Raw genomic sequence first — 14075 nt, 5'->3', positions numbered from 1 at the left:
TGTTGATTGGGTTATTTGTATTCTTGGTATAGAGTTTTTTGAGTTCTTTATAGATTCTGGAAATTAGTGCTCTATCTGAAGTATGAGTGGCAAAGATATTCTCCCACTCTGTAGGCTCTCTCTTTGCATTGCTGATAGTTTCCTTTGCTGAGTGAAAGCTATTTAGTTTGAATCTATCCCAGTTGTTGATTCTTGCTTTTATTTCTTGTGCTATGGGAGTCCTGTTAAGGAAGTCTGATCCTAAGTCAACAAGGTGAAGATTTGGACCTACTTTTTCTTCTATAAGATACAGGGTCCCTGGTCTGATTTCAAGGTCCTTGATCCATTGTGAGTTGATTTTTGTGCAGGGTGAGAGATAGGGGTTTAGTTTCATTCTGTTGCATATGGGTTTCCAGTTTTCCCAGCACCATTTGTTGAAGAGGCTATCTTTTCTCCATTGCATATTTTTGGCACCTTTGTCTAGTATGAGAAAAGTGTATTTATTTGGGTATGTGTCCATGTCCTCTATTCTGTACCATTGATTTACCTGTCTATTTTGGTGCCAATACCATGCTGTTTTTGTTACTATTGCTTTGTAGTATAGTTGAAGTTCTGGTATTGTGATACCCCCTGTTTCATTCTTCCTGCTAAGGATTGCTTTAGCTATTCTGGGTTTCTTATTCTTCCAGACGAATTTCATGATTCCTTGCTCTATTTCTGTAAGGTACGTCATTGGGATTTTAATTGGAATTGCATTGAATCTGTATAGCACTTTTGGTAGTATTGCCATTTTGACAATATTAATTGTGCCTATCCAAGAACATGGGAGATCTTTCCATCTTCTGAGGTCTTCCTCAATTTCTTTCTTCAATGTTTTGTAGTTTTCATTGTAGAGATCTTTTACCTCTTTGGTTAGATTGATTCCCAAGTATTTTATTTTTTTTGAGGCTATTGCAAATGGAGTTGTTTTCCTCATTTCCCTTTCAGCTGTTTTGTCGCTTGCATATAAAAATGCTTTAGATTTACGTGTGTTGATTTTATAGCCTGCTATTTTGCTGAATTCATTGATGAGGTCTAGAAGTTTTCTGGAGGAGGTTTTTGGATCCTCTAAATATAGAATCATGTCATCCACAAATAGTGACAGCTTAAGTTCCTCTTTTCCTATTCATATCCCTTTAATTTCTTTAGTCTGCCTAATTGCTCTGGCTAGAGTTTCAAGGACAATGTTGAATAGAAGTGGTGAAAGAGGACATCCCTGTCTTGTTCCCGTTTTTAAAGGGAATAGTTTCAGTTTTTCCCCATTAAGAATGATGTTGGCCATGGGCTTAGCATAGCCTTTACAATGTTCAGGTATATTCCTACTATCCCTATTTTTTCTAGTGTTTTGAGCATGAAGGGGTGTTGTATTTTGTTGAACGCTTTTTCTGCGTCAATTGAAATAACCATATGATTCTTATCCTTAAGTCTATTGACATGATGGATTACGTTTATTGATTTACTAATGTTGAACCATCCTTGCATTCCAGGGATGAACCCCACTTGATCGTGGTGCAAAATTTCTTAATATGTTTTTGGATACGATTTGCCGATATTTTGTTAAGGATCTTTGCATCTATATTCATCAAGGATATTGGTCTAAAATTTTCTTTCCTTGATGTGTCTTTTCCTGGTTTGGGTATGAGGGAGATATTAGCTTCATAGAATGAGTTTGGTAAGGTACTCTCCTTTTCTATTTCCTAGAATACTTTGAGAAGTATTGGAATGAGTTCTTCTTTGAAGGTCTTGTAGAACTCAGCTGAGAATCCGTCTGGTCCTGGGCTTTTCTTGGATGGTAGATTTTTAATGGCTTCTTCTATTTCATTGCTTGATATTGATCTGTTTAAATTGTGTATGTCCTCCTGGTTCAGTTTGGGAGGAGCATATGTCTCTAGAAATTTGTCAATGTCTTCAGTAGATTCTATTTTGTTGGAATACAGATTTTCAAAGTAGCTTCTCATTATGTTATGTATCTCAGTGGTATCTGTCGTGATATTTCCTTTTGCATCATGTATTTTAGTAATTTGAGTTTTCTCTATCCTTCTCTTTGTTAGTGTGGCTAAGGGTTTGTCTATTTTGTTTACTTTCTCAAAGAACCAACTTTTTGTTTTGTCAATTTTTTGAATAGTTTCTTTTGTTTCAATTTCATTGATTTCACCTCTGATTTTAATTATTTCCTGTCTTCTACTACTTTTGTTGTTATTCTGTTCTTCTTTTTCTAGGGCTTTGAGCTGTAATGTTAGGTCATTTAGTTGTTGACTTTTCATTCTTTTCTGGAATGCACTCCATGCAACGAATTTTCCTCTTAGTACCGCTTTCATAGTGTCCCAGAGATTTTGATATGTTGTATCATTGTTCTCATTGACCTCTAAGAATTTTTTTATCTCCTCCCCGATGTTTTCTGTTATCCATGTTTCATTCAATAGCATATTATTTAGTCTCCAGGTGTTGGAGTAATTTCTGTTTTTTATTTTGTCATTGATTTCTACTCTTAGTCCATTATGATCTGATAGAACACAAGGCAGTATCTCTATTTTTTTGCATTTCCTAAGGGCTGCTTTGTGGCATAACACATGGTCTATTTTCGAGAAGGTTCCATGTGCTGCTGAGAAGAAAGTGAATCCGCTTGTTGATGGATGGAATATTCTATATATGTCTATTAAGTCTAGGTTATTGATTGTGTTATTGAGTTCTATGGTTTCTTTGTTTGATTTTTGTTTGGAAGATCTATCTAGTGGTGACAGTGGTGCATTAAAGTCGCCCAGAATTATTGTGTTGTGGTCTGTGTGATTCTTGAAATTCAGAAGGATTTGTTTGATATACAGGGATGCACCATTGTTTGGGGCATAAATATTTACTATTGTTATGTCTTCCTGATTTATGGCTCCCTTAAGCAGTATGAAATGTCCTTTATTCCTTCTGACTAACTTTGGCTTGAAGTCCACTTTATCTGATATAAGGATGGAAACCCCTGCTTTTTTACTGAGTCCATGTGTGTGGTAGGGTTTTTCCCATCCTTTCACCTTTAGTCTGTGGATGTCTTTTTTCTATGAGATAAGTCTCTTGCAGGCAGCATATTGTTGGTTCTTTCTTTTTAATCCATTCTGCCAGTCTATGTGTTTTGATTGATGAGTTTAGGCCATTAACGTTCAGGGTTATTATTGAGAAATGATTTGTATTTCAGTCATTTGGCTTATTTTTGGTTTTTAAGTTGGCTTGGTTTCTCCTTTGAGTGGTTTTTCTCTAAGGTAGTTCCTCCCTTTGCTGACCTACATTGTTGTTTTTCATTTCCTCCTCATGGAATATTTTGTTCAGGACATTCTGTAGTGCAGGCTTTCTGTTTGTAAATTCTTTTAACTTTTGTTTATCATGGAAGGATTTTATTTCATCTTCAAATCTGAAGGTTAGTTTTGCTGGGTATAGGATTCTTGGTTGGCAACCATGTTCTTTCAGGGCTTGAAATATGTTGCTCCAGGCCCTTCTAGCTTTTAGAGTCTGGGTTGAGAAGTCAACTGCTATCCATATTGGTCTCCCCCTATATGTAATCTGATGCTTTTCTCTCGCGGCCTTCAAAATCATATCTTTATTTTGTATGTTAGGCATTTTCATTATAATGTGCCTTGGTGTGGATCTGTTGTGATTCTGTGCATTTGGTGTTCTGTAAGCCTCTTGTATTTGATTTTCCATTTCATTCTTCAGGTTTGGGAAATTTTCTGATATTATTTCATTGAATAAGTTGTTCATTCCTTTGGTTTGCATCTCTGTGCCTTCCTCAATCCCAATAATTCTTAAATTTGGTCTTTTTATGATGTCCCATAGTTCTTGGAGATTCTGTTCATGATTTCTTACCATCTTCTCTGTTTGGGCGACTTTATTTTCAAGATTCAATATTTTGTCTTCATTGTCTGAGGTTCTGTCTTCCAAGTGGTCTAGTCTGTTGGTGATGCTTTCCATTGAGTTTTTTTTTTTTTTTTTTTTTTTTTTTTTTTTTTTTTGGGTGCTGGGGATCGAACCCAGGGCCTTGTGCTTGCAAGGCAAGCACTCTACCGACTGAGCTATCTCCCTAGCCTGTCCATTGAGTTTTTTATTTGGTTTATTGTTTCTCTCATTTCAAGGATTTCCGTTTGTTTGTTTGTTTGTTTGTTTTTGTTTTTTGTTTTTCTTTTTTTTTTGGTTTTTTTTTTTTTTTTAATCTCTATGTTGTTTCTAAAATGATCTTTTGCTTCCTGAAGTTGCTCTTTCAGCTTATTGGTATTATCATTCATTGCCTGCATTTGCTCTCTTATCTCATCCTTTGCTTCGTGAATCATCTTAATCATGTATAATCTGAAGTCCTTTTCTGACATTTCTTCTAACATACTGTCATTGGATTCTATTACTATAGAATCTAGATTTGTTTGGATCATTTTCTTCCCTTGTTTTTTCATGTTGTTCATGTATCTTCCCCTCTAGCAGTGCAGATCTGGGGTATTGCAGATTTCCCCCTATAGGCTTATAGTGGCCCTATAGGTTTCCAAAACCCTTTCTTTAAAGGGAGATCAATATTAGCAGTGCCCAAATCAGACACTATGCAATCCTAGACCAAATAGCCCCTATGGGGACAATAACAAAATTGTCATAATAAACAAAATGAGTTCAAATATTATCTTCGGTAAGACAAACAGGTTTGCAATAAGGTCTGCAGTTTCTAATGGTGGACAAAGAGGATGCAGAGGGATGTAGAATGTGGCTGTTAATGGGATAAGAAAAGAATATACAGAAGTTCTAGATAATAGAAAGGGTGAGAGTGTAATCAAAAGAAATCAGATGTTAGCATGCAAAAAAGGGAGAAAGAGACTCTGAGGGAATAGGTAAACAAAAGGAAAAGAGAGCAAGAAAAGTAAAGAAATAAAAACAAATTTTTTTTTAAAAAGGAGAAAAAAGAAAATCTACTGTATAACAGTCATATACTAATGAAACCTTCCAGTGTTCAGTAGCCTGATGCATGAGAGGTACCTGACAATGAGCTTCAAGCCTCCAGCAGGCGTTGCAGGATGGGATTTGCCCCACCCAAAGATCAGAGCTACAGCTTCCAGGATTATCCAAGATGGCCACTCTGGCTTTGAAATGTGTTGGCAAATGGGGAGCTGCAGCTCAGGGTGTGGACGTGGTCAGTTGGAGGTCATGGAGACGGGATGCAGTTGGTCTGGCAGGGGTCCTGGAGGTCTGGTGTGTTTGGTGTGGTTGTGGGATCCTGGAGGCCGGGTGCAATCAGTTGGTCTGGGGTCCCGGTGATAGGGCGCAGTCAGTTGGTCTGGGGGTCCTGGCGGCAGGGAGCAGTCAGTCGATGTGAGGGCCCCAGAGGCAGGGAGTGATTGATCGGGCTGAGGGATCCTGGAGACGGGGCTCAGTCAGTCTGGGCAGGGCCTGGCTGTTGTCTCAAAATGGTGGCAGCCACGTGTAATCAAACCTGCAGGTACTGTGACAGTGAACTTCCAGGCAACAGCAGGCAGCTGGTGCTCCACTGGCAGTTGGCGATCAATTTGCTGACTGTTGTTGTGCCCGAAGGCTCGAAACCCCGCAAAGACCACCAGAGACCACGATCAATGCAAGCAGCAAAGAGTCATTTATTAGCAAGCTCGAGCTTGGTCCTCTGCGTCCTTAACTGATGATGCTAAGAGAGGCCCCCAGCCCTCGTTAGCAGGGTTTATATAATAAAACGCAAGCAGTTATACAGTGTTCTTTCTAATTAGTTAACATATACAATTGTAAAGCATGTTATCTTAAGTTCTGAGTCGCTCTGACCTCCAGGAGGAGGGTTATCGTTAGCAAGGTTTGTTCTCGGGTCAGCTCCCCTGGCCTTCACAGATAAGATGGGAGAGGTCTGTGTTTATACATTCTTTACCATTTTTACAACCAGGGCTGTGGGCAATTTGGGAAAACCTGTGTTTATACAGGTGCGGAAGAGCGGGGCTGTGGGCAATTTGGGGAAGCCTGTGTCTCTATCTTTCATTGTCGGACGATCGGGAGGTGAACCTCGAGTGTTGGGTGATGGATAGGAGTAAGGCAGGCGATGGACATGCGAGAGGCAGGCAAATGTCAGATGATAGACGCTGGACGGTGAGCAATCTGTTCTCAAAAAAGGCATCGATATGCTGGCAGACTGCAGGTCATCACAGCAGACCTAAAAAAAATTTTAAAAAAGAAGATACCTCGAATGAATAAACTTTCACAAGACACTAGAAAACAGAGCAAACTGGGCCTCAAGAAAACAGAAAGAAGCCAGGCAGAGTGGTGCACAGGGGTAAACCCAGAGGCTCGGGAGACGGAGGCAGGAGGATTGTATGACTGAGGCCAACCTGGGCAAGATAGTGAGACCCTGCCTCAAAATAAAAATAAAAAGGACTGGGGTATAGCTCAGAGTAAAGTGCCCCCAGGTTCAATACCCAGTGTGAAAGAATGAGAGAAAGAAGGAAATAATAAAGATTAGAGATTAATGAAGTGGAGTGAAAATGAGATAAAATCCCAAAACAAAAAGCTTTGGTGGTAGCGTGGTGGCACACACCTGTAATCCCAGTGGCTTGGGAGCTGAGGCAGGAGGATCTTGAGTTTAAAGCCAGCCTCAGCAATAGTGAGGCACTAAGCAACTCAGTGAGACCCTGTTTCTAAATGAAAAAATACAAAATAGGGTTGGAGATGTGGTTCAGTGGTCAAGTGCCCCTGAGTTTAGTCCCTGGTAGCCCTCCCCGCCCCCGCCTCAAAACAAAAACTTTAATAAAATTGGCAAATCTTTAGTAAGGTTGACGAAAATAAAAATCAATTAAGTGTACTAGAATAAAAGACAAGAGAACCAGGTATGGTGGTGCATGCCTTTAATCCCAGATACTCGGGAGGCTGAGACAGGAGGTTCACAAGTTCTCAGCCAGCCTCAACAATTTAGCAAGACTCTGTCTCTTAACAAAAAGGGCTGGGGCTGCAGCTCAATGGTAGAGTACCCCTGGACTCAATTTCTAGCACCACAGGAAAGAAAAAAAGAAAGAACATTACTACTGAGCATAAAGAAGTAAAAAAGAATATGATAAAAAATTATATGCCAACATAGTAATTAATTTGGATGATATTCCATTCATGCTATTATAACCAAATACTACAGATTGGATAGTTTAAAAATAATATAAATTTGGGCTGGGGTTGTGACTCAGTGGTTGAGTGCTTGCCTAGCAAGTGTGAGGCATTGGGTTTGATTCTCAACACTGCATATAAAGAAATAAAGTTCCATCAACAACTAATAAAAATACTTTTTAAAAAGTTTAAAAAATATTTTTAGTTGTAGATATGTGGGGGATCTCTGAGTCACATCCTGCCTGGATGAGAAAAGGGTTAACTGCCAGAGGATGATGTTGGCTTTTTATCAGTCAATTAGCCATAAACTTACCTACTCAATAAACACATAAGAGCCAATACTCTTTTTAAATGAGAAGGGCATGATGGATCTGGCCATAACAGCTCTGGCCTCTTACAACATGGAGTAACCCAACTCTTTGATTTGTAGGCACACAGGTTAAGGGGGCCAACATCAGGAGGAGCTTCTTTTGTGATGGAAAGGATAGGGTGGAGTTAGGGGAGCCATTCTCTCAGGGGAACTAGACAGGGAACTATCTGATTCTGCTAGATAAGGTTGACTTCCTACATCTCCCCCTTTTTAATATTTTTTTTTTTGAAATGGTACATGTCTCTGCTTTAATTACTACTCCATTTTTTAAAATTTATTTTTATTGTAAACAAATGGGATACATGTTGTTTCTGTTTGTACATGGAGTAACAGCATACCATTTGCATATTCATACATTTACAAAGAGTAATGATGTTTGATTCATTCTGTTATTTTTTTCCTTCCCCCCCACCCCTCCCACCTCTCTTTTCCCTCTATACAGTCCCTCCTTCCTCCATTCTTGCCCCCCTCCAACCCCCAATACATGTCATCATCCACTTATCAGTGAGATCATTCGTCTTTTGGATTTTTGAGATTGGCTTATCTCACTTAACATGATATTCTCCAATTTCATCCATTTGCCTGCAAATGCCATAATTTTATTATTCTTTATAGCTGAGTAATAGTCCATTGCATATATATACCACCCTTTTTAATATTTTTAAAAATACAAGGACTGGGGACATAGCTCAGTTGGTAAAGTGCTTGCCTTGCAAGTACAGAGCCCTGGGTTCAAACCCCAGCACCGCAAAAAAAAAAAAAAAAAAAAAAAAAAAAATACAAATGATGGGTAGTTATTTTGAGGTTCCAGATCTTCTGAGAGCTGCTCCAAGGTGCTGGCTCTTGGTTCTGAGGGTATGGCAACCTGACAGCTCAATAGAGCTAACATGGCTACAAATTGTGTGATTGGAGACTTAACTTCTTGTTGTTCAATCATACTTTCAGTCTGTAGAATCAGATTCCTCCTTTGTCCCCATAATGGCAGGTGGAGTGTTTGGTTCACTTGGTTCTTCCTCCTTCTCCTCCTCCTCCTCATTGACTTCCTATTCTCCCTGGAGGTCAGGACTTATGTCTCTGGTTCAATCTTCAACTGTCTCAACTTTGGCTCCAGGTCCTAAATGCTTGATGGCATGTTCAGGTAGCCAAATAGGGCAGAATGCTCCTTCCGAAAAGATACAAGCATGGCCACTACCCCCACTATTACTGGATCTAGTCCTTTCCACTGTCCTATTTGTAAATCTTTCCTCCAAACTAGACCAAATGGACCTGTGATGGCAGAAAACATATGTCTCTCAGCTGCTATGTGACCTTCAGAATCACAATTTTAAAAGTTTAAAACAAGGCATGATTAAGGTTATTTTGCTGGGTCTTATCTCCCCCTATTTGTTTTTGTAATTGTAGCTTAATAGATAAGTGAACTCATTCCACAATGACTTGACCTTGAGGATTATGAAGAATATATTCCTTGTGTTCAATATAAAATTGGTGACAAAAATGTTGAAAATAACAACTAGTATAAGCCAGAGCATAATAATTTTTGATCTATAATGGACAGCCTAATACTACAAAAGCAGCTAGACAATGAGACATATCATGTTGAGTATTCTCTCTTTTGTAGCCTCCAATCTTTACTTATTCTAGGGGCTAACACAAGTGTACATCTTAAGTTACATTTAACTATTGTTTCTTTTATAAATGCTCAAGAATGGCTACTTTTTGGTTTTAACTGTTTTGCTAAATGTTTAAGACCAAGCTGGTCAAATTGACCTGTTCCTGTCTCTCAATGAGTCAGCTGAGTTCCCACAGGGGTCACTCATGGGGAACTTGAGAGCAGTTTCTTATCTCCTTTAGTGCCATTCGCTAGGTAGGGTCTCCTTGATGAGTTGGCTTCCCTTGGAACCATCAGGGATGTCTCCCTTTTCCAATGGCCCTCCTCTGTAGCAGGTGAACTGATTGGCCTTTCTTCCTCTACTGATCTCATCAATCTCCCTGATTGGGAGGTCATGTGGCCCAGAGTTGCAACGCTCCTCAGAGAAGTTCTCTTGTTCCCTGGATTCGGGTTGACTCTGAGGGCAAAAGTTAAATACTGGTTTTCTTGGCCCCTTTAATTTAGTCTCAATCTCCAAATTTGATCTTAAACATCCAGCAAACCAGTCTCACCAGTCATAAAGTATGAGTACTAGGCTTTAACTTCAATATCTATAACTTTACAGTTATTTATCCCCCTTTATTTAATTGGGCTCTATATTATCTGTTGTATAGGTGATGCCTTATTATCTCAAATTAATTTAAGTTGTTTGTTCTTGAAGCAGTACCTCTGCAAAACATTAACCAGGCAACAGTTATAGAGTTTACAAGGAAAATACAAAATGGCATTAACAACAGTAAAAACATATGTAGTTTATGTAATAGCTATCTTAAATTTTGGCTGAGCTATGCATTATATCCCCTGTTTGAGATCACAGTAATTTTACAACAACAAAAAAAAAAAACAATCTTTTGAATATAACCTTAAATGAGCTGAAGTCTGGCTTATTTTGGAGTCATTCTAATGCAGTAAGGTGGGAGGCAGAACCTTATTTCAGGTAAGAATTTATTTCACAAATCCTAAGTATTCTTGTTCTGAAGCTGATCCCTGCCTCCTCTTTAAACATTTTACAAAGTTTATATACATTTTTTCCCAAATCTACATGAAAGTCAGTAAACACAATATGATATTACATCTAAAACATGAATCAAGGAGAGGCTGAGAGATCTTTAACTTTCCTTTCATGTAGCGAAGTGGCAAAATGCTTTCATGTTTCATATTAACCTTTAAATATATCAGGCTCTCACTAACTTTTAGAAATGCATTTACATTTTTATCCCAGTGTAGAAGGTAACAAAGTTTTATATATATCCTATTGATAACAGGTCCTGCTATAGAATATTAAATGATATAAATAAATCTCCAATAAAATTCACTATTCTTATAAGTTTGTAGTTACCGTTACAGATAAGTTTAGTTTGGAGAACAGCAACTTGACAAATTTCCTGCTTTAAAGACTTGTATACCTGGAAAATATGAACATATTTAATATACAAAGAAGAGTGACCACTCCACAATTACCTTGATATTTTTATATTAACCAAGTTTAGTTTTTAAAGAAAAATTTAGACTTCGTAACATAGTATAATACTCTAACAGTTTAACCATAATTGTACAAACCCTAATTTTTAAGACCAATTGTTCTAAAGAATAAAACTTAACAGACACAATATTAAGAGTAAATTAGTGTTTTAAAGAATCCTTGTCATTTTAACATATGGATTAAACTTTGGTTATATCAGCATATTAGTATTTGACCTTAGGGAAAAACCTTAAATAGCTTTAACTGATTGTCTCACATACATATAACCAACTTAGTTATACACAAACTTGTTGAAATTTGCCCTTTACTTACACACAGACTTTCTTAGCACTTACGTAGACCCTCATGTATTTCATCACACAAAGACTTTCCTACCCAGAAACATTTTTTTCTTCTACTAAATATATTTCCATACGTAGGACCTTTTATTTTACTCTTTCCTATCTGTTGACCCCTTTTTTGTCACATTCTGAAACAACTCTTATGAAATTTTTTAATTTAAATAAATTACTCCATTTTAATTATATTTTATGTTATTTATAGCACTCTAATTGAAACACAGTTGAAACTTTTGGATCCCCTTGTGTATAGGATTGAACCCAGGACTTTGTGCACATAAAGCAAGCACTCTACCAACTGAGCTATACTGCCAGCACCAGGACTTACCTCTTAGTAATGTTTTAGTGATGACACAAAGCAATTTTAAACCGTTTTTATTTACCAATTTATGAAACCACCAGTAATGTTTAAGTATGTTACCCCATGGAATTTAAGGAGTTAAGAGTACTTGATGTTATTTTAACAGTTAACATTTTAACTTTTGTAAATTAATCAGATGTCTCTAACAAACACATTTGAGTAATCTCATACATGTCAAATCTAATTTACTTTTTTCCTGTAGAGACCATGATATGTATTTGAACAGTATTTTCCATTTCTTTCCTATTGAAGACAAGTTCTAGAAAGAATTGATGCTAGACATTTTATAGACAGCAACATTTTATTAGTTTGACCACCTAGAGACTATTTTTTTTTTTTCACGGTTTTATGACTTTATTGGACAATCAGCAGTTAGTTCTCATCCACATTGACCGTCTGTAGATTTTTGAATGTGGTAACAGGGACGTAGGTTACCAAAGTATAGAGTTTGTTGGGCGAATCTTCATCCTCATTACGTTTTCTGGACAATCGCACACGAATACGATATGGGACATTCCTTATTCCTTTGGCCCAGACAGCTTTGTTGAGCCTGGTATCGATGCGCACATCTGGAGTTCCCATCTCCTTCATGGCAAATTTCCGGATCTCTTTGAGTGCCCGCAGAGCACGCTTCTTGAAGCCCACTCCATGGATGCGCTTGTGAATGTTGATGGTGTATTCCAGGGTCACGCCCTTGTTGATGGCAGAGCGGCCCTTTTTCTTCTCGCCACCCTTCTTTGTGGGAGCCATTCTGCCCGGCTCAAGTTGGAAAGGAAAAGCGAGACTTTTGCTTTAAGTCATTTTAAAGACATTTTACTTTCATTTGTGTACCCAATTTAAATTGAACCTTTTAAAATCACAGGAATTAAAGGTATCTGGATCCATTTTTTTATTTTAATTCATGAATGCTCATTATATATCAATTTTGATATCATATTCATATTTGGATGCATATATACAGACAACACCATGTCAGACAACATGATAGAACACAAAAGCAAAGGCCGTATAGCTTTTTATAGGTGAATCTTCATTGCAGTGTAACAGGTGTTCAAAAACTCTAGTTGAATAAAAAATAGGACTGATCAAAAAAAGTCATGGGTACAAAAAATATATAATTTAAGGAAAAAAAAAATAAGACTCCTGGAAAAATGACACAGCCATTAATTATTTTAGTAACAGCCCTGTACTTTTTACTTTTCTGTTTAGGTTAGTTGGAGTTCAGGTGAAAGGCACCTTTTCCTTTTTTTTTTCCCCCCTTGGGTTTGAGACTGGTCTCCTACTGAGCCTGCAGGAGCCTACTGAACCTGGAAGAATCCATTTACATTTCAATGTTAGCCTTCACTGAGATCTGCAAGGAGCTAAGAAAGAGATTACTGGTTCCAGCAAAAACTTGATGCCGAGGGCATTTTAACCATTTCTTATTTTCAGACAGGTTTGGATGCCAAAGAAAATTATGAGACCTCATAAGGAAACCCATGAAAACCACGCCGGACATGGGAAATCACATAAGGGAGTTTATTAAGCAAACAGAGTGTCTCCCTGCAGGGTAAGAGAGAAAATGAGAGGAAAAGAGAAAGGGTGCATGCAAGAAAGAGTGTGGAAAGTGAGGAGGAGAAAGAAAGAAAGTGCATAGGAGCGAGAAAGCAAGAGAAAAGGTGGCGGGGGAGCTATCCTTAAGCAGTTGAATTCTGCTGGGCTAACAGGACCAATAATGGAGAAGGATACTTGCAAGCTGACTGATGAACCAATAGCTAGCTAGGATGTTCACAGATTGACAAGTGGTTGGGAGGTGGGGAAATGGCTGCTGCGGAAAGGGCAGGGAGAGCAGCTTTCAGACTGACAAGAGGTTGTAATGCAAAGGGTGGGGGAGCAGCTTTGTATTACAGACCTTATGTTGCATTACTTTTGAGAATGAAGCTCTTTACTGCAATTGGCTATTGACCTGGTTCATCTGTGGCTGCCTATTCAGTAAGTTTTGGGTGAAATTTTTTAGGGTTATTTTCCTGTCAGTGACAAACAGGTTAAATCTATTCCATAGGTAAGCCAAGAACAGGGCTGGAAGTAAGACCCCTTTCTGATATTTTAAAACCTTTTGTATGTTTTGGTTTTCACATCAGGGCAGTTGTTCCTTAGTGTAGTTTTTTAAGGAGGCTGTAAAGAGGCTTAGGTAATTCCCTATACCCAGGAATCCAAGGCCTGCAGTATCCAGCTATCCCTAGGAAACATCTGAGTTGCTGTATGGTCTTGTGGAAATGACAAGACGGCACTCAGAAAGTAGGCGAAACCAAATTTTATTTTATGCCGGTGGGCCCAGAGGAGATTAGCACTCCAAAATTCTGAGCGCTGATCCACAGTTTCTCACAATATTTATGGGCTATTTGATGTCATCTTAGAACAATCCTATCATTGGGGCTTTTTTCTAAAAAAAAAAAAATTTCTAATCTATGCTGCTGAAGGCCTTGTGCAGGGTCTCTAACATAAAGCATGCTCACAGAACAGATAAGGAGAAACAGCTCTTTTCACAGATATCTATTACATTTTAGGAGGGAGTAGTCAGACTCTTAGTGCAGTTATTGACAATGCAAAATCTAGGAACCCTCCTGGAGAAAGCCTAAGAGAGGGGAGGGGAACTGACCCTTCCCCAGGCATTGAACTCTTACCATAACATTTTTGTAATTTCATTTTGCAATCTGATTTTGCCATCACAGTCTGGGGCAGTGGATATTGTCCTATGTTTAATACAAAGCTGCTCTTTC

At 38.2% G+C, this 14075-nt stretch overlaps 1 protein-coding gene across 1 annotated transcript; it reads right to left on the bottom strand.

Annotated features, from left to right (window-relative positions):
• Nucleotides 1–11643: 11643 nt before the first annotated feature.
• On the bottom strand, nt 11644–12087 carry LOC124994718 (60S ribosomal protein L31-like). The gene has a single exon (XM_047566951.1). It carries the CDS (start codon nt 12064–12066, stop codon nt 11689–11691), a length of 378 nt encoding a protein of 125 aa, XP_047422907.1. The 5' UTR covers nt 12067–12087; the 3' UTR covers nt 11644–11688.
• Nucleotides 12088–14075: the final 1988 nt, after the last annotated feature.

The sequence above is a fragment of the Sciurus carolinensis genome, chromosome 10 (assembly GCF_902686445.1).
Source record: "Sciurus carolinensis chromosome 10, mSciCar1.2, whole genome shotgun sequence".
Classification (NCBI taxonomy): domain Eukaryota; kingdom Metazoa; phylum Chordata; class Mammalia; order Rodentia; family Sciuridae; genus Sciurus; species Sciurus carolinensis.
The sequence above is the reverse complement of the archived record's forward strand: the minus strand, read 5'-3'. Positions and strand labels throughout refer to the sequence as shown.